This window comes from Mesoplodon bidens (assembly GCF_964165515.1).
Source record: "Mesoplodon bidens genome assembly, chromosome: 5".
In the NCBI taxonomy this organism is placed as follows: Eukaryota; Metazoa; Chordata; class Mammalia; order Artiodactyla; family Ziphiidae; genus Mesoplodon; species Mesoplodon bidens.
In genome coordinates, this window is record NC_138161.1 from 42,502,508 (window position 1) to 42,524,712 (window position 22,205).

The window sequence follows — 22,205 nt, forward strand, 5'->3', positions numbered from 1 at the left end:
CTGGTCTGGGAAGATCCCACATGCTGAAGAGCAGCTAAGCCTGTGCACCACATATACTGAACCTGCGTGCCCTAGAGTCTGCTCTCTGCAACAAGAGAAGCCACCACAATGAGAAGCCCACACATGGCAACAAAGAGTAGCCCCCACTCCCCACAACTAGGGAAAGTCCGCATGCAAAAATGAAGACCCAACGCAGCCAAAAATAAATAAATATTTTTTTAAATAGTGATATCAGAAAAAGATAATGTCTGATTTTATTTGTTATTTTAGGATATTAAAAAAAAACCTTCAATAATATAGTGTGCTAAATGAAAAAATATATCACCATTAAGAATCCATGTCCCAACTGGGGATCCTGTGCAAGTCACAGGCGGATCTACAGGAGGAGCTGCCCAGAGTGGACGCATTGGAGGTGCCTGCGACTCTATGAGTTCCACCTACCCATCTCTATCCATACTGTCTGAGTCAGGTTACCTATGAAAGGCCAAGGAAGTTTAATTTAGCCATGTGGCTGACAGGGTCTTGGTGCTCTGGCCAGGTGTCATGCCTGTGCATCTGAGGTGGGAGAGCTGAGTTCAGGACATTGGTCCATCAGAGACCTCCTGGCTCCATGTAATATGAAACGGCAAAAGTTCTCACAGAGAGCTCCATCTCAATGCTAAGACCCAGCTCTACTCAACGACTAGCAACCTACAGTGCTAGAAACCCTATGCCAAACAACTAGCAAGATAGGAACACAATCACACCCATTATCAGAGAGGCTGCCTAAAATCATAATAAGGTCATGGACACCCCAAAACAAACCACTGGACATGGTCCTGCTCACCAGAAAGACAAGATCCAGCCTCATCCACCAGAACACAGACACCAGTCCCCTCCACCAGGAAGCCTACACAACCCACTGAACCAACCATAGCCACTGGGGGCAGACACCAAAAACAATGGGAACTATGAAACTGCAGACTGTGAAAAGGAGAACCCAAACACAGTAAGTTAAGCAAAATGAGAAGACTGAGAAACACACAGCAGATGAAGGAGCAAGGTAAAAAACCACCAGACCAAATATATGAAGAGGAAATAGGCAGTCTACCTGAAAAAGAATTCAGAGTAATGTTAGAAAAGATGATCTAAAATCTTGGAAATAGAATGCAGAAAATACAAGAAATGTTTAACAAGGACCTAGAAGAACTAAAGAACAAACAAACAATGATGAACAACACAAAAAAATGAAATTAAAAATTCTCTAGAAGGAATCAATAGCAGAATAACTGAGGCAGAAGAACAGATACGTGACCTGGAAGATAAAAGAGTGGAAATAACGGGTTCGTGCGCTGGTCCGGGAAGATCCCACATGCTGTGAAGCAGCTGAGCCCGTGAGCCATGGCCACTGAGCCTGTGCATCTGGAGCCTGTGCTTCACAACAGGAGAGGCCACAACAGTGAGAGGCCCGTGTACCGCAAAAAAAAAAAAAAAAAACTCTTCCAGCAAACAAAAACCCAGGACCAGATGGATTCACAGGCAAATTCTGTCCAACATTTAGAGAAGAGCTAACACCTATCCTCCTCAAACTCTTCCAAAATATAGCAGAGGGAGGAAAACTCCCAAATTCATTCTACGAGGCCACCATCACCCTGATACCAATACCAGACAAAGACATCACAAAGAAAGAAAACTACAGGCCAATATCACTGATGAACATAGATGAAAAAATCCTCAACAAAGTACTAGCAACCAGAATCCAACATTAAAAGGATCATACACCATGATCAAATGGGGCTTATCCTAGGAATGCAAGGATTCTTCAATATATGCAAATCAATCAATGTGATAAACCATATGAACAAACTGAAGGAGAAAATCCATATGATCATCTCAATAGATGCAGAAAAAGCTTTTGACAAATTTCAACACCCATTTATATAAAAACCCTCCAGAAAGTAGGCATAGAGGCAACTTACCTCAACATAATAAAGGCTATACATGACAATCCCACAGCCAACATCATTCTCAATGGTGAGAAACTGAAACCATTTCCTCTAAGATCAAGAACAAGACAAGGTCGTCCACTTTCACCACTATTATTCAACATAGTTTTGAAAGTTTTAGCCACAGCAATCAGAGAAGAAAAAGAAATAAATGTAATCCAAATTGGAAAAGAAGTGAAGCTGTCAATGTTTGCAGATGACATGATACTATACATAGAGAATCCTAAAGAGGCTACCAGAAAACTATTAGAGCTAATCAATGAATTTGGTAAAGTAGCAGGATAAAAAATTAATGCAAAGAAATCTCTTGCATTCCTATACACTAATGATGAAAAATCTGAAAGAGAAATCATGGAAACACTCCCATTTGCCATTGCAACAAAAAGGATAAAATTCCTAGGAATGAACCTACCTAAGGAGACAAATGACCTGTATGCAGAAAACTATAAGACAGTGATGGAAGAAATTAAAGATGATACAAACAGATGGAGAGATATACCATGGTCTTAGATCAGAGGAATCAACATTGTGAAAATGACTCTACTACTGAAAGCAATCTACAGATTTAGTACAATACCTATCAAACTGCCAATGGCATTTTTCACAGAACTAGAACAAAAAATTTCACAGTTTATATGGAAACACAAAAGACCCCAAATAGTGAAAGCAATCTTGAGAAGGAAAAATGGAACTGGAGGAATCAGGCTCCCCGACTTCAGACTATACTACAAAGTTACGGTAATCAAGAAGGTATGGTACCGGCACAAAAACAGAAATGTAGGTCAATGGAACAGGATAGAAAGCCCAGAGATAAACCCACACACATATGGTCACCTTATTTTTGATAAAGGAGGCAAGAATATACAATGGAGAAAATACAGCCTCTTCAATAAGTGGTGCTGGGAAAACTGGACAGCTACCTGTAAAAGAATGAAATTAGAACACTCCCTAACACTATACACAAAAATAAACTCAAAATGGATTGAAAACCTAAATGGAAGGCCAGACACTAAAGAACTCCTAGAAGAAAACATAGGTAGAACACTCTATGACATAAATCACAGCAAGATCCTTTTTTACCCACCTCTTAGAGTAATGGAAATTAAAAGAAAAATAAACAAATTGCACCTAATGAAACTTAAAAGCCTTTGCACAGCAAAGGAAACCATAAAGAAGATGAAAAGACAACCCTCAGAATGGGAGAAAATATTTGCAAATGAAGCAACTGACAAAGGATTAATCTCCAAAATTTATAAGCAGCTCATGCACCTCAATATCAAGAAAACAAACAACCCAATCCAACAATGGGCAGAAGACCTAAATAGACATTTCTCCAAAGAAGATATACAGATTGCCAACAAACACATGAAAGGATGTTCAACATCACTAATCATTAGAGAAATGCAAATTAAAACTGCCATGAGGTGTCACCTCATACTGGTCAGAATGGCCATCATCAAAAAATCTATACACAATAAATGCTGGAGAGGGTGTGGAGAGAAGGGAACCCTCTTGCACTGTTGGTGGGAATGTAAATTGATACAGCCACTATGGAGAGCAGTATGGAGGTTCCTTAAAGAACTAAAAATAGAACTACCATACGACCCAGTCATCCTGCTACTGGGCATATACCCTGAGAAAACCATAATTGAAAAAGATTCATGTACCACAATGTTCGCTGCAGTTCTATTTACAATAGCCAGGACATGGAAGCAACCTAAGTGTCCATCGAGAGATGAATGGATAAAAAAGATGTGGCACATTTATACAATGGAATATTACTCAGCCATATAAAGAAATGAAATTGAGTTATTTGTAGTGAGGTGGATGGACCTAGAGACTGTCATACAGAGTGAAGTAAGTCAGAGAGAGAAAAACAAATACTGTAAGCTAACACATATATATGGTATCTAAAAAAAAAAAAAGTGGTTCTTAAAAACCTAGGCACAGGACAGGAATAAAGATGCAGACATAGAGAATGGACTTGAGCACACGGGGAGGGAGAAGTGTAAGCTGGGACAAAGTGAGAGAGCTGCATGGACATATATACACTACCAAATGTAAAATCGATAGCTAGTGGGAACCAGCCACATAGCACAGGGAGATCAGCTCGGTGCTTTGTGACTACCTAGAGGGGTGGGTTAGGGAGGGTGGGAGAGAGATGCAAGAAGGAGGAGATATGGTGATATATGTATATGTATAGCTGATTCACTCTGATATAAAGCAAAAACTAACACACCCTTGTAAAGCAATTATACTTCAATAAAGACATTAAAAAAAAAAGAAATTGAAGATGACACAAATAAACTGCAAGATAGCCCATGCTCATGGATCTAAAGAGTTAATATTGTCAAAATGGCCCCAGTACCTAAACCATGTATAGATCCAGTGCAATCTCTATCAAAATTCCAACGGCATTTTTCAGAGAAGTAGAAGGAGCTATCCCAAATTTCATAAGGAATTACAAAGACCTCAAATAGTCAAAGCAATCTTTGAAAGCTGGAGGCATCACACTTCCAGATTTCAAATTATATCACAAAGCTATAGTAATAAACACAGTATGGTACTGGCATAAAACAGACACATAGACCAATGGAGCAGGATTGAGAGCCCAGAAATAAACTCATGCATATGGCCAACTAGGGAGCCAAGAATACTCAATAGGGAAATGATAGTTTCTTCACTAAATGATGTTGGGAGAACTGGATATTCATTTGCAAAAGAATGAAACCACACCGTCATCTTACATCACTCACAAAATGTAACTCATTTTGTGAATTAAGGACTTCAACATAAGACCTGAACTTATAAAACTTTTAGAACGAAAATAGAGAAAAAGCTCATTGACTTAGGTCTTAGCAATGATATTTTTGGATATGAACCCCAAAACACCAGCAACAAATTCAAAAATCAACAAGCATTACTACATTAAACTAAAAATCTTCTGCACAGCAGAAGAAACAATTAAGGAAAAGAAAAGGGAATCTATAGAATGGTAAAAATATTTGCAAACCATATATCTGATAAGGGGTTAATACCCAAAATACATAAGGAACTCAACAGCAAAACCCCAAGCAATCCAATTAGAAAATGGGCAAAAGACATGAATAGACATTTTTTTCCAAAGAACACATGGAAATGGCTAACAAGTACATAAAAAGGAGCTCTATATCACTAACCATCAGTCATATGCAAATCAAAATCACAATGAGATACTGTCTCACATCTGTTAGCATGACTATTCTCAAAAAGACAAAAGATAACAAATGCTGACAAGGATGTGTAGAAAAGGAAATCTGGTGCACTGTTGGTGGGAATATAAATTGGTATCACCAATATTGGAAGAGTATAGAGGGTTCTCAAAAAATTAAAAATACAACTACAATATGATTCAGCAATCCTACTGATGGGTATATATTGAAAGGAAATTAAATCACTATCTCAAAGGTATATCTGCACCTCCGTGTTTACTATAGCATTCTTCACAACAGTCAAGACATGGAAATAACCTAAGTGTCCACTGACAGATGAATGGATAAAGAAAATGAGGTATATTTATAGAATGGAATATTATTTATCCATATAAAAGAAGGAAATCCTACCATTTGTGACAACATGGATGGACCTTGAAGGCATTTGGCTAAATGAAATAAGCCAGAGAGAGAAAGACAAATGCTTTATGAACTCACATGTGGAATCTAAAAATATCAAACTCATAGAAACAGAAATTAGTATGGTGGTTGCCAGGGGCTGAGGGATGGGGAATATGGGGAGATGTTGGTCAAACAGTACAAGCTTTCAGTTAGAAGATGAACAAATTCTGGGGATCTAAGGTGCTGCATGGTGACTCTAGTTAACATTATTGTATTGTACACTAGGAAGTTGCTATGAGAGTAGAGTTTTAACATTCTCATGCTAACAACAACAACAACAAAGGTAACAATGTGAGATGAGGAATGTTTTAATATTATTGTGGTAAATATTTCACAATATATATGTGTATCAAACGATCACATTGTACACTTTAAACATACACAATGTTATGTCAATAATATTTCAATAAACTTGGGAAAAAGTGATAAAAAAAGAAAGAATCCATTTCCCTTGCTAAAATAATTTTACTAATATTATTCACCATTATGAAAATTAAAATCAAAATCAATATTATTAGTATATATATTGTGGCAGTTAAATTACAGTGTCCTTTAATGTTAGAGCATGTTTATATACTTTAATAGATTTTAGGTTTCCTTTTTAAAAATTTAGTTTTCTTTCAGAGAAAGTTAGTTTCTTGAACATTCCAAATTGTTTCAAATATGAATTATATTTCCAAATGATAGGAATTTTATTAATATTATATCAAATCCAAAATGATTCTCCTGTATCTTTTGTCTTTGCTATTTTAATTGCAGAACATCATGAAAATTTTTCACCTTCAGAAAAATTCAATAAATAAATATACTATGAAGAAAGTTTATATTTAATAAGCTATAAATATGATTTATGTTTGGAATTTAGCTCCTTACCACAATTATTAAACTTATAGAGAGCACTTATATTGCTTTCAACCATGTTGAAAAGCTACATAATAAGATTTCAGTTAATTGAAACTATACTAGTATATACATATAATACCCATATTATGTATACGTAAACTCACAGCTTAACGTAAATCTATAAATGCAGTGGGGGATTTTGATTGTGACTGTTAATAAAAGCAGAATCGTGTCAGATGAAAGACATGCTGTTTTATATCCTCTAATTACATCAGCTATTCCACCTGATGAAAGTAAGTCACAAGCTTTCCTTTATTGTCACATGTGGCACTATAATAGATATTTGGTTACCGCACTGTTTACAGAGTCACAAATGTGTGATAGTGTGATGGCATTCACACACTGCTGCTACTGGTAGAAGTTACTAGACCTACTCAATTCTGAACCATTTTTGTCTCCTCAAGAATCCCCTCCTTGAATGTCCATTTTCCTTCTAGTGTTTTTACAGAGAAAGTTCATTGTGGTACCTCTTTATGTTTCATTACAGTTTAATGTCATGGGGATTTTTTTAAAAAACAATAATGTTATCATAAATTCGCATGGGGCTTCCCTGGTGGCGCAGTGGTTGAGAGTCCGCCTGCCAATGCAGGGGACACGGGTTCATGCCCCGGTCTCTGAGGATCCCACATGCCGCGGAGCGGCTGGGCCCGTGGGCCATGGCCGCTGAGCCTGCGCATCTGGAGCCTGTGCTTCACAACGGGAGAGGCCACAACAGTGAGAGGCCCGCATACCACACAAAAAATAAATAAATAAATAAATAAATAAATTCGCATGGTAAAGGTTTTATAAATGCCTTTCTTTCTAAATGCCTTTCTTCCTTTCCTTAAACAGTAAAACTTCCAGGTCTCAGGACTTACATTGACCCTCACACTTACGAAGACCCTACCCAAGCAGTTCATGAGTTTGCTAAGGAATTGGATGCCACCAACATATCCATTGACAAAGTTGTTGGAGCAGGTAACCACCACAGTAATCCCACTGTCAACCTAAGTATGTTAATTACAAGTCTACAGCTATGCATAAGAATGCTGCCTGAGATTGACTGCTCAGGTTCTCAGGCCAAAGTATACTGCTATGAAAAGGGACATTTTCTGACTTCATGATGAAAGGCAGGCAGTAAATAAATGAAGGAGTATTTAATGGAATGTAATGATTTCAAAGGTGCCAGACCTACAGACTCAGAGACCACGGCCAGCTTTCTATTTATTGAATTTCAGAGCAGGCAGCCGCCGCAGCTCAATCTCTCCATGGCTATGCTGATCATGTGTCACAAAGTCTATCTGGCTAAATGGGGATAACAGGATAAAAGTGTGTCTTACTTTAAATGAGCCCACTAAGTGAAAGTTTTGATTTGTAGAGAAAAAGTAATTCTAGAATCTTCTTTGGAATTAAAAAACAAAAACAACACAAAATAAAATTAAAAATGACATATTTTATTCAAATTCTATCACAACTATATTGAAAGGATTGTTTAAATAATGTGAAGTGCTCCATTTTAATACTTGCTTGTAATGGTATATAGTTTTAAAGTATTTGTGTTGAAGCTTGTTTTCATATAGACATACTTTTGTTCTAATTATTAATTTGCTCAATCACAAATTCATTAAAAACACCTATGGAGTGTTAATAGGTGTTACAGTTGCATATTTCCAAAAAATTATAGATATTATTAACAGCAGTTGAGTATTTCCAAAAAAAATATTTATAAAATAACAGTATTTTATAAAATTACACATAAACATATGGCATCCACAGAATATGCAGTGTGCATTTGAATAAAACTACTACTCAAAAGTAAAAATAATGTACAATAATTGTACACAGTCATCTCATTCTTCAATATTGTTCTAAAAACAAACACAAACTAGTTATGTCTATGTGGGAAATAGAGTGAAAGAATGAAAAATGAACTTTTTGAATTATGCATACCATATCAGATCACATTTTCTGCAAGTACTCTATATATGACTGATGCTTTTTTACACAAATGTGCATATAATTTTCTGTTTCTTTTTCTATGTACTAAAGAATTATTTATAAATCAAGTAGTATTTACTATTCAAGCAGGGTAATCTGAGTAATTCATATATTATCTAAATAAAATGATAGTTTCATAAATCTTCTCTTCTAATTTTCTTAATGTTATATCCTCCTAAAATTCACATGTGCAGGTAATATGAAAATATGAAACTAGCAATTCATAAAAGGAAACTAGAATAAGTACTTCTTTTTTCACAATCTAAGACTTAAGAATACACACATTCACTGTACATCTATGTTAATTTAACCTAAATTAATCCAGATATATATTGATTACTCTTTCATTTGTATAGTTCTGCTTTGTCAACTGCTCCATGGTGCAGAGGGGTTTTGTCATGCAGGTTTTAATGCTGCCCCACAAGAGTGCACTGTTCTCCAGCATGGAAGCTGTCATAGCATATGCAGCAAAAGACTTTGCACACTCAACTGGAGAATGTGATGAGAGAAGGTCAGCCAATGTCCAGAAGGTCAGACATATTGTGACCTTGAAATATGGGGCCTTCTGCATTAATAAAAGCTTATACATACAGATGTTATTGACAAAGCCAGGTATCTAGAACATAGTAGTGTGAGACAAAGCATACTCATTAAAAATGGTATCTGATCAATGAGATAAAGGGAAAGGCTATTTGTACTGAATCACTTAATAATCCTTGATGCTCATTAAAGATTAAAACAGATGCTCTTTTTCCTTTCTTTCTTCAAACATATTTGTAAAAAATTAGACATTGCTGCATTTTCAGAGTTTTGCAGCCGATAGTCTCATTTGCCACATTAAGGGCTATAAAACTGTGCCTATTTTGTCTCCAAATATATATATCTTCAAGGTTGGTTATGCTTCACCTGGAAGATTTCTTTATAAAATGCACTCCCAATTCTAGTCTGTCTTGATTAGCCTTTAAATGATTTGTCATTACCAAGATAGAACATGAAATCAAGATTGTGAAGGCTATCATTTATTAACATTTTGTTTTGTAAAATTTTAAATGTCTACAAAAATAGATGAAATTGTAAAATAGTATAATGAACCTGCATGTAACCATTTCTACAGCAACTTCAATCACAGTCCACTCATGACCAGCCTTCTTCCATTTATATTCTTACCCACTTCCTATACCTTTTAAAATTAAAAAAAAATAATGTTGTCCACAAAAAAATTAGTAATCATGCTAAATTGATTAGCACCTATCTTCTATTGTTAAAAGGCTGAATCTTTTATTCAATGACAGAACTTTCACAGTCAATTAAATATACAGGAAGACTATATTCTTTAGACTAGACTAACTCTTTAGTTTTCTGTCAAAAATTTTATTCAAAGAAATAGATATAACAGAAAGTCTCATTTATACATTGAATAACCAGAAGAATTATACCCATATTGCAAATTACAAAATTAAAATTGAGGCATGACTTAACTTTCTCAAGGTAGTATAATTTCTCAAGGTAGTATAATTTTGTTAGTGAGGAATTCATAATGACCAAAATTCCTAGTTTTACTCCTCAATCCAACCATTATTTCAAGGTTTCCTGAAGGTAGAAAATATTTAATTCCTATTCTGTGCTAGACATTCACATGATTTTAATTTTATTAGACTTTTAAATAGGTATTATTATCTCCATTTCACCAGATGAGGAAACAAAAGCTGAAAATATGAATGGCCCATGGTCACATAGATATTAATTAGGAAGCCAAAATCTGAAGCTTGTACTTTTCAACTTCAAAGTTTATGTTAGACACTAATGATCACAATAGTGCCTTCTAAGATTTTTTTGAAGATTAATCGAGATAATTCATGTATAGTGCTTAACTGACACAACAGCATTGTCCAGTGTGTCTTTTTATTAGTCTTCTCTTATTAAAACAGTAGAAGGAGAATGGGCTTTGACTAGTGCATAGGGTCATTCCACTTAAACACAAGTGCATTATTTCCTGTTTTAAATGAAATTAGCATAAGAAATTTTATTTTGAGCAATTGTGCATTGTGTACCTTAAATCAAAATACAGTGTACCCATTCTCATAAAGCATATTTTATTTCAAAGGGCAAATAAACACTGATGCACTTAATTATTTAAAAAATCAAGTAGTATCTTCTCAAATGAACTTCTTGTAGCTCTGCTTTTATTTAGAAGTGACAGGATCTAAATTTTGTTTCTTACAGGTGCAAAGTTAATTGAACCATGTAAAATTGGCTAGATGGAAAAATCAGGCACTGTGTTTGTCCAGTCTTTGTTATTTTTCCAACACTGTTCTTTTAAGAACAGTTATTATAAAGAGAATTGAATTAATATGTAACATTTCTATGTCTAGTATAATATATTTGTGACAATTTCTAGTATTTATCAGATAAAATAATCACATTTCTAAACTTTATGACTTTTTTAAATACTAGCATTACTGAAGCACCATTTTCTGAATTTTGAAGGTAGATAACATGTCCATATATCCAGCTCTCCCACTGAGAACAAAGGAAGAAACACTAATTGGGCCACTTGAAATTCAAACTCTTCCCCTTGATCTCCCTAGTGAGGTACTTTCACAACATTCTTTCCTTTACAAATACTTGTCCAATATGACATTAAGCTTGTTATCACCGTGATCATCACAGCCATCTCTTTTTACATTAATACAGAATTTGACATTTTAAAAAGAACATTAGTATTTATTCTTCACCTTGATCTAACTCTTAAGAAGTAGATAGATATTTATCCTTCTTAAAGTAGGTTTGAACTCAGAGAAGAAAGAACGACTAACACTTAGATGGCACTTACTATGTGTCTGGCTCTCTTCTAAGTGCATTCTAAGTGCATTCTATGTACATTAATTCCTTTAACTGCACAAAAATTTTATGAAGTAGACAAAATTGGTGTCCCTATGTTATAGATAAAGAGACAAAGGCACAGAGAGGTTAAGACAGTCACTCAAAATCACACAGGTAATAAGTGACAGAGGCTGAATTAGACCCTAGACAATCCGGCTCCAGAATCCATGCTCTATCTCACAGTTCTGTACTGTCTGTCCTGTAAACTAACAATTGACTTGTCAGTTAGAATAAATGGTCATGACTTCCAAATTTAAAACACAATCCATTACACCCTATTGATCCATGATAATGGCAGAACTTTTTTTCAGAATATGAAAATTCATGATGGGTGCCTCCTTATGGTTTGCCCAAACTTAATGTTTACACAAAGTGAACTGGGGTTTTGGGCAATGTTCTGATAACCCTGCATAAAGAAAGAAACTCTTAGTCTTGTTTACAAATTTTAACAATGATTTACTTTGCATCATAACTTCTCCTAATGCTCACACATCTATAATGGCATATTCTTCCTTTGATTTAAAAAAAGATCATTGAGTGTTCTCAAGTTCTGCCCCTAATTCTCCCCATAATCCTAAAAAACACTCTAGCTGCAGATATTACTATCATCTCTGTACTTCCTTGAGGGGAAGAAATTAGATCTGCTTTTATTATCATTATATCTCCGTGTTTTTCATAGTATCTGTAATACAGTTGCCAATTGATGAATATTTATTAAATAAATGTATGAATACCTGCTTTTGGACATTAAGTGACTTTGACAAGTCATAGTACAAGTCATTGTTTTGAAAACAGTGGCAAGACTGGATTCCTGAACAAGGGAGGGTCAAGTCTAAGGGAGTTTAGAACCTCCTGGAGAGAAGCAAGTCATTTGTAGGGATGCAGTTGATAAATCATTAGGACAACGTGCTGCTTTTGTGGGTTGAAGGACTTACTTGGATGAAAAATAGAGAAGTATCTCACTACTTGACACCTTCTTTCTGGCGGACTCATGGGGCCTGGGCCCTGTACAAAAACTCACTGTGAGAAGGTTGGACCAAAAATCTTTTTCCATTCCATAGAGAGCCTAAAAATTGATCATGTAATTTTTCTTTTCAGAAAAACCTTTCATTTGCTGTTAAAAACTATTTTTTTAAATGTTGTACAAAACCCGTCTAATAATCCGGACAATATTAGGATTTCTTCCTTGAATGAGGAACAATCAATACGTAGCACTCCTTTATGGCAATCACTGTGGCAGCAGTGGAGACAGAGAAATGAATGTAAAGGGTCTCTGCTCTCAAGGAGCTCAAAATCAAATGAAATCATTATGGGTGAATCTTCTCAATAACAATGTATGTGAAGATAGTGACCAAACTAGTTCTAGGCAATTTTATATCAATTAAATTAGACTACGTAAAAGTCAGCAACACTCCATATTCAACAAATTCTGATTGTGCATTTAAGACAACTTTTTTATTGAAGACACTGGATCTAAGAAAATATTTCTACAATAATTCTTTAGATACGATTCAATACTGTTAGATTATTTTTCTCTTTCCAGAGCCCCAGAGAACTTTACAACTCGTATGTGAATAATACAACACACCCTACTCCATAAAATGACTTGATAGCTTATTTTTTTTTCCCATTTTCAGAGAGCTGGAATTTATAGCTAAATTGGCTCTGGTAAAAACAGAATACTGATAAACGTCTGAAATTTAATCCAGTGTTTAACCCATTATATTGGTGCTGGTGCTGGTTGATTATCCTGAGGAAAAGGTAGCTATGAGAACAAGGAATGAAAAAATCTAATAAATATAACTTTTGACTTCCCTCTTATTCTTTCATATGTCATTATTCATAGTGTAGTACTTCAAAATACATGAGACATCACAAGGTCCATTTTCCACCAGGGTGTGGATGTCCTGGGGTTTCTTATTACCAACTTCCAAAATAATTTGGAGGCCTACAAGTGTACATCTTGCAGGTCAATTATTGAATTGGAATTATTGAGAGAAAACAGTTGCTCCCTGCTGATGATTTTTTATAATATAATTTCTTGCCTTTTCTTGTTTTGTTCTTCTGCATTCTAACAGGTGAATTTGGAGAGGTGTGCAGTGGTCGCTTAAAACTTCCTTCAAAAAAAGAGATTTCAGTGGCCATCAAGACCCTGAAAGTGGGCTACACAGAAAAGCAGAGGAGAGACTTCTTAGGAGAAGCAAGCATTATGGGACAGTTTGACCATCCCAATATCATTCGACTGGAGGGTGTTGTTACTAAAAGTAAGTGAAGTCATAAGACCAATTTTGTGTATGTTGAGCAGAGGTTGTTCAAACCCAAAGTCAATAATTTAAGAATTTTGGTCTTTTTTCATGAGTACCTATTAGTCCTAACCAAAAACAAAGCAAAACAAAATGAAACAAAAAAAATCAAAAAACAAAAACAAAACCTCAGTGTATTAAGATTAACATGTATTTCTTTGACAAGAGACCAAAGACATTTAACTAGTATTATTTTGACAGTGCTATTCTAGACCTTAAAAAGCTTTAAAATTTAAGATCTAAATGTTGGACTATAGTAATACATGCTGATTAAACTACAGTTAAGTGAATTGTATAGAACTTTCTGTTATGTAGAGTAGCAAGGAAAAAACAATGACTCAATTTTGACAGAAATTGCTGAGAACTCCTGGCTAGCTGCCTTTTCTTTTATTGTTCACTAGTTTCATTTAAGCTTCCAAATATTTACCCCCCTGGCTTTAGGGAAATTATGAGAGTTTTGGGAATGCTTCTGAGCTGTAAAGATTGGAATCACATTAGACCCAAACCCTTTTCCCCGTTCTCTGTGGATTTCAAATTCTCATCTAGAGTCCCAGATGGATTCTTGACTACTCTGGGGAAGCTCTGGCTTACAGCCTGCGACAGAGATATGAACTTATTTCCATGATGATTTCTCCATCCAGGCTCAAAAGTGATCCCATGAGACAGATATGTGATTTTTGGCTCCAGTCCCAATGAAAACCTCTTGAGAATGCTCTGGGATGTTGTTTTTCTCAAGATTTGGGGGCACAAGATGAAGAATAAGCTAAATTCGCAGTAGCAGACTTCTTAGAGTGAAAGACAGCATATGGCAGGGAATTTGGCATCCTTTAGGGGATAATTTATATATTCTGTGGTTACCAACAGACATTGCACATTATATTTTTCACAATGATATTTTTCTTTAACATTACGTGGAGCACTTTCCAAATGGCACTAATACCTATTATCAATTTTGTATGAGTAAAAAGGCAATTCCTTACTCACAAGAGCATGGTATAATTGAAATATACCTTGATTTCCTTTAGAGCTTTTTAATATAATAAGTGTGGTTAAGAATTTAACAATGTAGGAGAACTTAACCATAAACTATAAGCCCATATTAAGTCTTGTTAGAAGCATATTTTTCCCTCTGTACTCTTAAAAATGAGGCGACATTAGTTGTAATACTAAAATAATTTCTGATGAAAAATGTCTTTTTAATTTTTAAAAATGAATAATAAAAATACTATTAATATTTAATAATAAAAATACTAAGGATTGGGAAAAACTATGAAATATTTGTTCCTTCAGGGCAAGACCATATCTATAGAGTATCCTACTTAATATCCTTAGAATTATAGAATCATGTCTCACTGGGTTTTTAATAGTCATTTAACCTTTTATTTTCCTCCATATCATTCTCACCAAGTGGTTGTCCTTCAGATCTTGAGCCCATTGGGAGAGGAAACTCACTTGTACTTATGTATCCATTCTTTTAACTCTCAATTTTCAAAATTCTTAATTTTTTTTGTTCCCAGTGTTAGGAGTTATTATTATCCTATTTGGTTTTGCTAGCTGTTTCCTATAAGTTCATTTACTGAATGATAAGCAAAATTAAACCATAATTATTGTAGAAAATCTTCTTTAGATATAAATATACATATATATATATATATATATATATATATATATATATATATATATATATATAGGTCACCTGGCAAAGAAATCCATAAAACAACCCCTGAGACCAAAATGCAGAAAAAAATGCATTAAGAAAAAAAAGGACCTTTAAAAATCGCAGGTATTATACATTAAATGTCTTATTCAAGTAGGAGTCTGTAACATTCTAATATGAATTACAGCTGCCTTATTCTTAGAGTGAAAGTTCTAAATTTCATATATCTCCTTGGTCAAATAAGCATGCAAGAGACTGCCAAATCTGACTATATAAATCCCAGTCATCTCATATAGTGCAAGCATAATAGAGTAGCAGACCTAGAATTAGATTTTGAACTCTTTTAGTGGCATATTTAAAAGTTCTAAGTCTGGCATCCTGTTACAACTGAGAGGAAATAGAAATGCCTTAGAATAAAGTTAATAAGTTGTATTTAATATGTAAACAAGGCAATTTTGTCACCAAATAAATTATTTAATACACTCCTATCATTTTCTTTGTTTCCTGAGAGTATATGACTGCTAAAACAATCTACCTGAAAAGTTCAGAAACACACACATGCACACCTAGATATACAGAGCTTATAATTTAATGAACAAATTGTATTTAAAGAAGAAGAGAAAGCATATTGGTATCTGGATTAAGAATCAGACGGTCAGAGGTCAAATTCTGATTCAGCTCTACTGGTTTGTGAGACATCTGATAAATCAAACCACTCCCAGATACTCACTCTCTTCACTTGTAACATGGAATTAGCAGTTCTACTTTACTACTTCCAGGTCCTTGTAAGATCAAATAAGATTCCATAAGAATATGTTCTTAGGTGGAATAGAACTATGCAATCTAAATTACCACTTCTGGTTGAGTTTGAGATTTTACCAGTTAATCTGGGAGTGTAGAAGAAAATTCTTGAAAACAATTCCTTTTCGGCTCAAAGATAATTTTTTATTATTGCTATTAATTATGTGCTTTGAAACACTAAGTCTATTATAATGTATCATTTTCAAGTTAGAGAAAGTCCTTTATTCAATAATTATATTATCATTTATTTGAATTAAGCCATAAACAATTTTAATGGCGTGGTTTTGAGCTTGATGGTCTTAAACAAGAGAAGGTGAGAGAGTCTCTGATCTTCAAAGTAGCAGAAAGCTGGGGGCACAGTCCTGCTCAGAACTTGGTACTAACATGTGTTATCAATTTTAGTTGAAGTTCAAAAAGATGGAACTTGTTTTTAGCAAATGTTTGATATTTCTGCCATCACACCATTAGTCAAAAGATGTTCAAACTCCATCCAAGAAGACTTTCCATTGGTCACTTTTCACCTAGTGTAAAAGAAGGAATTATGTAGGATGAGACTGATGTGCTTTTTGTTGTTATTTAGGGATGGATCATTTTCTACAAATTAAAAAATAATAATAATGCAACTTAACTGTAGCCTTGTACTGTTGAGGAAAGGCATGGGCAGACCATTAAGAGGATTTCTAACACTGAAAACACTTCTGTATTGGCGTGAGTGTCCACTGCACACCAAAAGCTTAATCATTTGTTTGCATTGTCAGCACATATGATAAGGAAATATTACTGGAATAAGTTGTCATTCTTTAGTGACAATGCCAAATTATTTCTATTTCTTGTTTGCCTCTCTCTAAAGCTTTTCTTCAACACTTGTCTCAAGTCCATGTCATATTTTTTAATAGACAATACAAGGGAGAGTAGAAATATTGTTCCTGTCCTTTCCTTAAAAGTATTATTTTCATTTCAAATTAAGTATAAATACATTTTAAAATTTTAAAGTCAGCTTAATGTAAAATTTTCAATGTGTTAAGATTAATATAGTATGGCTGGTTAAGGAAGAGTTGGAGAAAGTACTTCTTAGCCTGATTTTGAAGAGAGAGACTATCCTTAGCTAGCCTGAAATAATAGACATGGTATGATCTATTCTAACTGGCACTGTGTTAGGAGCTGGATTTAGAACTACAGACAAACTAGAGTTGGTCCCTGCCCTGGTTAACACATAGACCAGTGGATATAATAGGGATAATTCTTAACATGAATTGTGTCCTGATTAAAATGGAATTTGGAAAAGATTGTCCTGTATGTTTATATGATTTAATGTGAAACCTGCAGAAAAATACTCTAATTCAGTTCATTACAGTATTTCTATCAGGCAGTTAGTTACAGTACATGGAAATCTATAACCAAAACATTTTCTAGTTTCTAATCAAAAGCGATTCAAATCTTCTTTCCTGAGAATAGTAAGGCATATTTTGTCTATTTTCTTCAATTTTCCTTCTCCTGTTTATACTTTTTTGCTTCCACCCTGATTTGATTACATGATACTAATAATGAGTACTGGCTGCTAAGGTCAAAGACTTTGATTTTATAAATCCCACTCGTGTTGGAGTGTGTAGAAGTCTTAAAAACAGACAGACTTACTATGTAAGACACAATTACTGTTAGTAGGAATTAATAGCATTTCCTTTGGAAATGAATTGCATTTCAATAGTTTATAACATTTAAATCATTGATACATACATTTTATGTTTGAATGAAACTATTTTAATCTAAGACCAACATTTATTTGATAATTGCAATAAAAATTTCTATATATAGCTATATATTTATCACATTATCCTGCTGTTTTTTTAAATAGAATATGTGATTAAGAAGGCGGTGAAATAGATAGTGCTGAACCTGGAATTCTTAGACATTTTGAATCACATTTTTCTGTCAGCAAACAAAATGATTAGCAAATATCTCTGAGTCATTGGGGAAATGAACTTATTGTAAGAGACTGATGTGCTTCCTTTAACCCTTTAATTATGAAAGATCATGATTTTATCTATACTCATAAATCAATTTAAGAACAAAAGCAAAATTCCACTGCACATTTTGTTATGCTGATTTTTGGTGGAGTTTCATTTCAGCCAAACAACAAAAATTTCATTGATTTTAATATATATACTCAGATGTATTTAAGGATCTCTGAGTGCAGTGAATGATATAGGTTCTTGAAGAAGCTGATAATGTCATTTCTAAATCAAAATACACATGAAAGAATGTGCAAACTTTGATAGAAATACATTGCATCATGTGCAGATGATCTGGTATTTTATAAATAATTACCAACTACATTTAATACATATTAGAACTAGTTCTCACCACTATTGCACTTTTCCTTTAACTCTGTTTATCATAATCAAAATCACAAGGAAAAATAAGTGAAGATCCTGCTTTCCAAGGTAGAATATTTGATTCTGTTTACTTTTGTCTGTACATTTGGGTTTGCTGAATCTTTGAACTTAATACAAAGCACATTTTCAGACTTGCCCATCTTAACTGATGTGTTTACAAATACCTAAATTATAGAGCTAAATGCAGCCTGGTCTGATTTCTGAATGGTCATGGAGCTTTGGCTTAATTGACTGGTTTGAATTTTCAGCTACTTTTATTTCCCTTGCCAAACATTTTACCAGACATGCTAACAAGAAATGAAATGGTCATAAGGCTGAGAGCCAGAAGGAAAAGAGTGATAAACAAAGGTCTGGGCAGTATGCAAACACGGTAATTGGCCACTGTAATTGAGAGTTGACTGGGAAGCAATATATCTGTAACTACATTCAAGGGCTGTGTTGAGTTTTGCAAGCATGTTATTCTTCCAAGAATTATATTAAGGAAGAAACATAGACACTTATAGAGATGTATGGAAAACATGCATGTGAAGGATTTCATTCCTTTGATTATTCATTCATTTCCTTTCAGATTAGTTCTCTGGGATCAGTTCTTAGGTATTTGATTTACCAGTTCAGGAGAAATAGAAGTTTCCAAGGAAATGTTGAATTTTCTCTTTTTTCCTGAATATTGTTATATCAAAGCTTAATTAAAATTTTGATAAAGCAAGTCTGGAGGCTCAAGGTTTTGACTAAAATGACTTTTCAGACATTATCAGATTATTTTTTGAACGTGTGGAAAATTTTATTAACATTAAGTTTAAAAAGCTTTACACCAGTATTACACCAAGGCATGTATAATGTTTGATATATTACCCAAAATATATAACTAAATCAGTGTCTCAGTTGACAATAAATTGCTGTGTCAATTTATTTTTACATATATGAAAATCTAAGAAATTTTACAGAATTTAAATAATTTCCTCACCTCTAAATAAATAAGACATACAGCTTAGTATATATTCACATACTAAGCATAGTAAACATCAATATAATGTTCACAGTACTAAGCCATAATTCACAACCAGTATGAATTAAGGAAAGGAAAGGAAAAACAAGGATGAAAGGAAAAACAAGGAAAGAAAGCTATTTTCTGGCATCAGAATAGCACACAAACCATGATGTAGAAGGTACACATGAAAAAAAATCATGTTTGTTCTACAGTTAGATGTACATGGATGTTTGTTTAAAATCTATTATGTGAGGGCTTCCCTGGTGGCGCAGTGGTTGAGAGTCCGCCTGCCGATGCAGGGGACACGGGTTCATGCCCCGGTCTGGGAAGATCCCACATGCCGCAGAGTGGCAGGGCCCGTGAGCCATGGCTGCTGAGCCTGCGCGTCCGGAACCTGTGCTCCACAACGGGAGAGGCCACAACAGTGAGAAGCCCGCGTACTGCAAAAAAAAAAAAAAAAAAAAAAAAAAAATCTATTATGTGCTCAAGGTTTTTCATGCTTAGTCAAGACTTAATGCAGGTCTTCTAGACTTGGAAGAGAAGGGAGTTTTTTTTTTCTTTTTGTAAAATGATAGATTTATAGTTAAAACAATATCATAACAACAATAAGGGAAGTGAATTATGCTGTGGTAATATGTGTAGGCTTTGAAATTGGAATTACATTTTACTGTAATAATTTCTGAACGTGTTATAGTCTTCAGAGTCATTCTTTCAATTTGGAATGATGCGTAGAATTGACACCCAACAATTGCCTCAGTTATTACCTATAGTTGAAGATTTATTCTATTTGTAGATCTATGTATCTGTATACTTAGCACCTTTGTGTCTTTGTGTCTAATGCTTTTTCCTATTTTAAATGTTTCCCTCAGTGTACATTTCTAAAAGTAACAGCATAATATATTCGGGTTGCAATTTCTGGCTTTATACTTATTAGCTGTGTGATGTTAATTACGCTCTATATGTTTCAGTTTTTTTCATGTAAAAAGTGGAAATGGTGATAATTAATGTTAGTATATGTAAAATAATTAAACCAGCACCTTGTGCACACTAAGTACTGTACAAATACATTTAAATGCTTGTTAAAATGTTTAATGATGTTTAAGGCCCATATTTCAAGTTATTACAAGTTACTACCAAGAGCAATTTTAATTTTCTTTTAAGCATAGCATGGATTTTATAATTTTAATGTGTTAATTGAATACAGATTATAATTATTAGTCTTAATTGTTTTGTCCAATTCACATATAGGATCCATGAAGGTAGGGACTTTGATTTACTTGCTTCTGACTAACCAGCACAAGAGAAAACATCTAGCATATAGCTCTGCATATATCTGTAGAGAGTGTAAATGATTGTGCAATTCATGACTCTATCTTGGGCTTGAAGACAGAAATATCTGATTTGGTAGTTCAGCTAAAATGCAATTAGAGTGAAGAAAAAAGCATATTTTTTGTTTAAGGAAAACCATACCAAAACGCCAGTTTAGATATCATATAGGTTATAGGCCCTTTTCTGAAAACCAATCTTTCTCGATTTTATTTTTTTAGTTTTATTTTCTATTGAGAGCTAGTTTTCTTTTTAATTGTAATTTGGCAAAATTTGGAGGACAGAGAAAAATTCATATTTTTTAATGCATTAGGTGTATCAAAATATATTATATATGTTCATTGCATGATATTTGTTGAACTCTACTGATGATTATACATTTATTATTTACCTATACCTAGGTAAACCAGTTATGATTATCACAGAATACATGGAGAATGGTTCCTTGGACAGTTTCTTACGTGTAAGTAGAAGATTTTATACACTTTCACATATCTCCACCTTATCTTTATCTATCTGCACACATATATAAATGTGGAATAAATTGCTGAAAATGATAGAGACAACCTCTAATATTATGCTAAACAATTAGATAATCAAAGTTTTAAGAAAACTGATTTTTTTGGGACTAAATAGCAAAAGGAAGGCTGTAAAATTACATTTTTATCTTGTAACATCCAAATGTCAATGGTTTATATTTTTAAAACAAATTTGTGCAATTTTCTTCAGCCTTTTTATTCAGACAAAATTCACATTGGTTAAAACAAAAATTTAAAGATTCTAAAGTAAGACATAAATAACATTGATATAAGACAGAAATATTCATTTCTTTATTTAAAGCAACCTCCATCTACTGTAAGATAGAAGACTTTCTATCTCTCACATAGTACTGTCCACTCACAAACTAAGCAGGTACTATAATGCCTAAGTATTCTCAATCCAGAGAAATCATTACTTATATATCATAATATATACATACATATATACACATATAACATATATTTACATATAAATTTCAGTTGTTTACATTTAGAAAATTTATGTTTTACTAATATCAACAAATGTTACATTCAAAGAAGTTCAGTAGATTTACAGAGTACAAGACACTGTCAGAAAAAAAAGACACTGTCAATCACCAGTCACTACAAACAAGGGATAAAAAAACAAACACAGACCCTATCCTCAAGGTGCTTTCAGCATTATATAGATAGGGATAGATAGATAGATAGATAGATAGATGATAGATAGATAGATAGATAGATAAGATATATAGTATAATTCATAATCATGGAGGAAAATACTAATTTTTCTATGAATAAGAAATTATATTCTTTAT

At 33.8% G+C, this 22,205-nt stretch overlaps 1 protein-coding gene across 2 annotated transcripts in view; it reads left to right on the forward strand.

Annotated features, from left to right (window-relative positions):
• The window catches only part of EPHA3 (EPH receptor A3), a gene marked incomplete at both ends in the record, with an annotated part of 372,586 nt that overhangs the window by 307,570 nt on the left and 42,811 nt on the right, over positions 1-22,205 (forward strand). For both annotated transcript variants that reach the window (XM_081236000.1, XM_081236001.1), the window contains 3 exons: positions 7,373-7,498; positions 13,480-13,665; positions 21,271-21,332. In XM_081236000.1, coding sequence (XP_081092126.1) covers positions 7,373-7,498; positions 13,480-13,665; positions 21,271-21,332 — 374 coding nt within the window. The remainder of the gene's footprint in view (positions 1-7,372; positions 7,499-13,479; positions 13,666-21,270; positions 21,333-22,205) is intronic.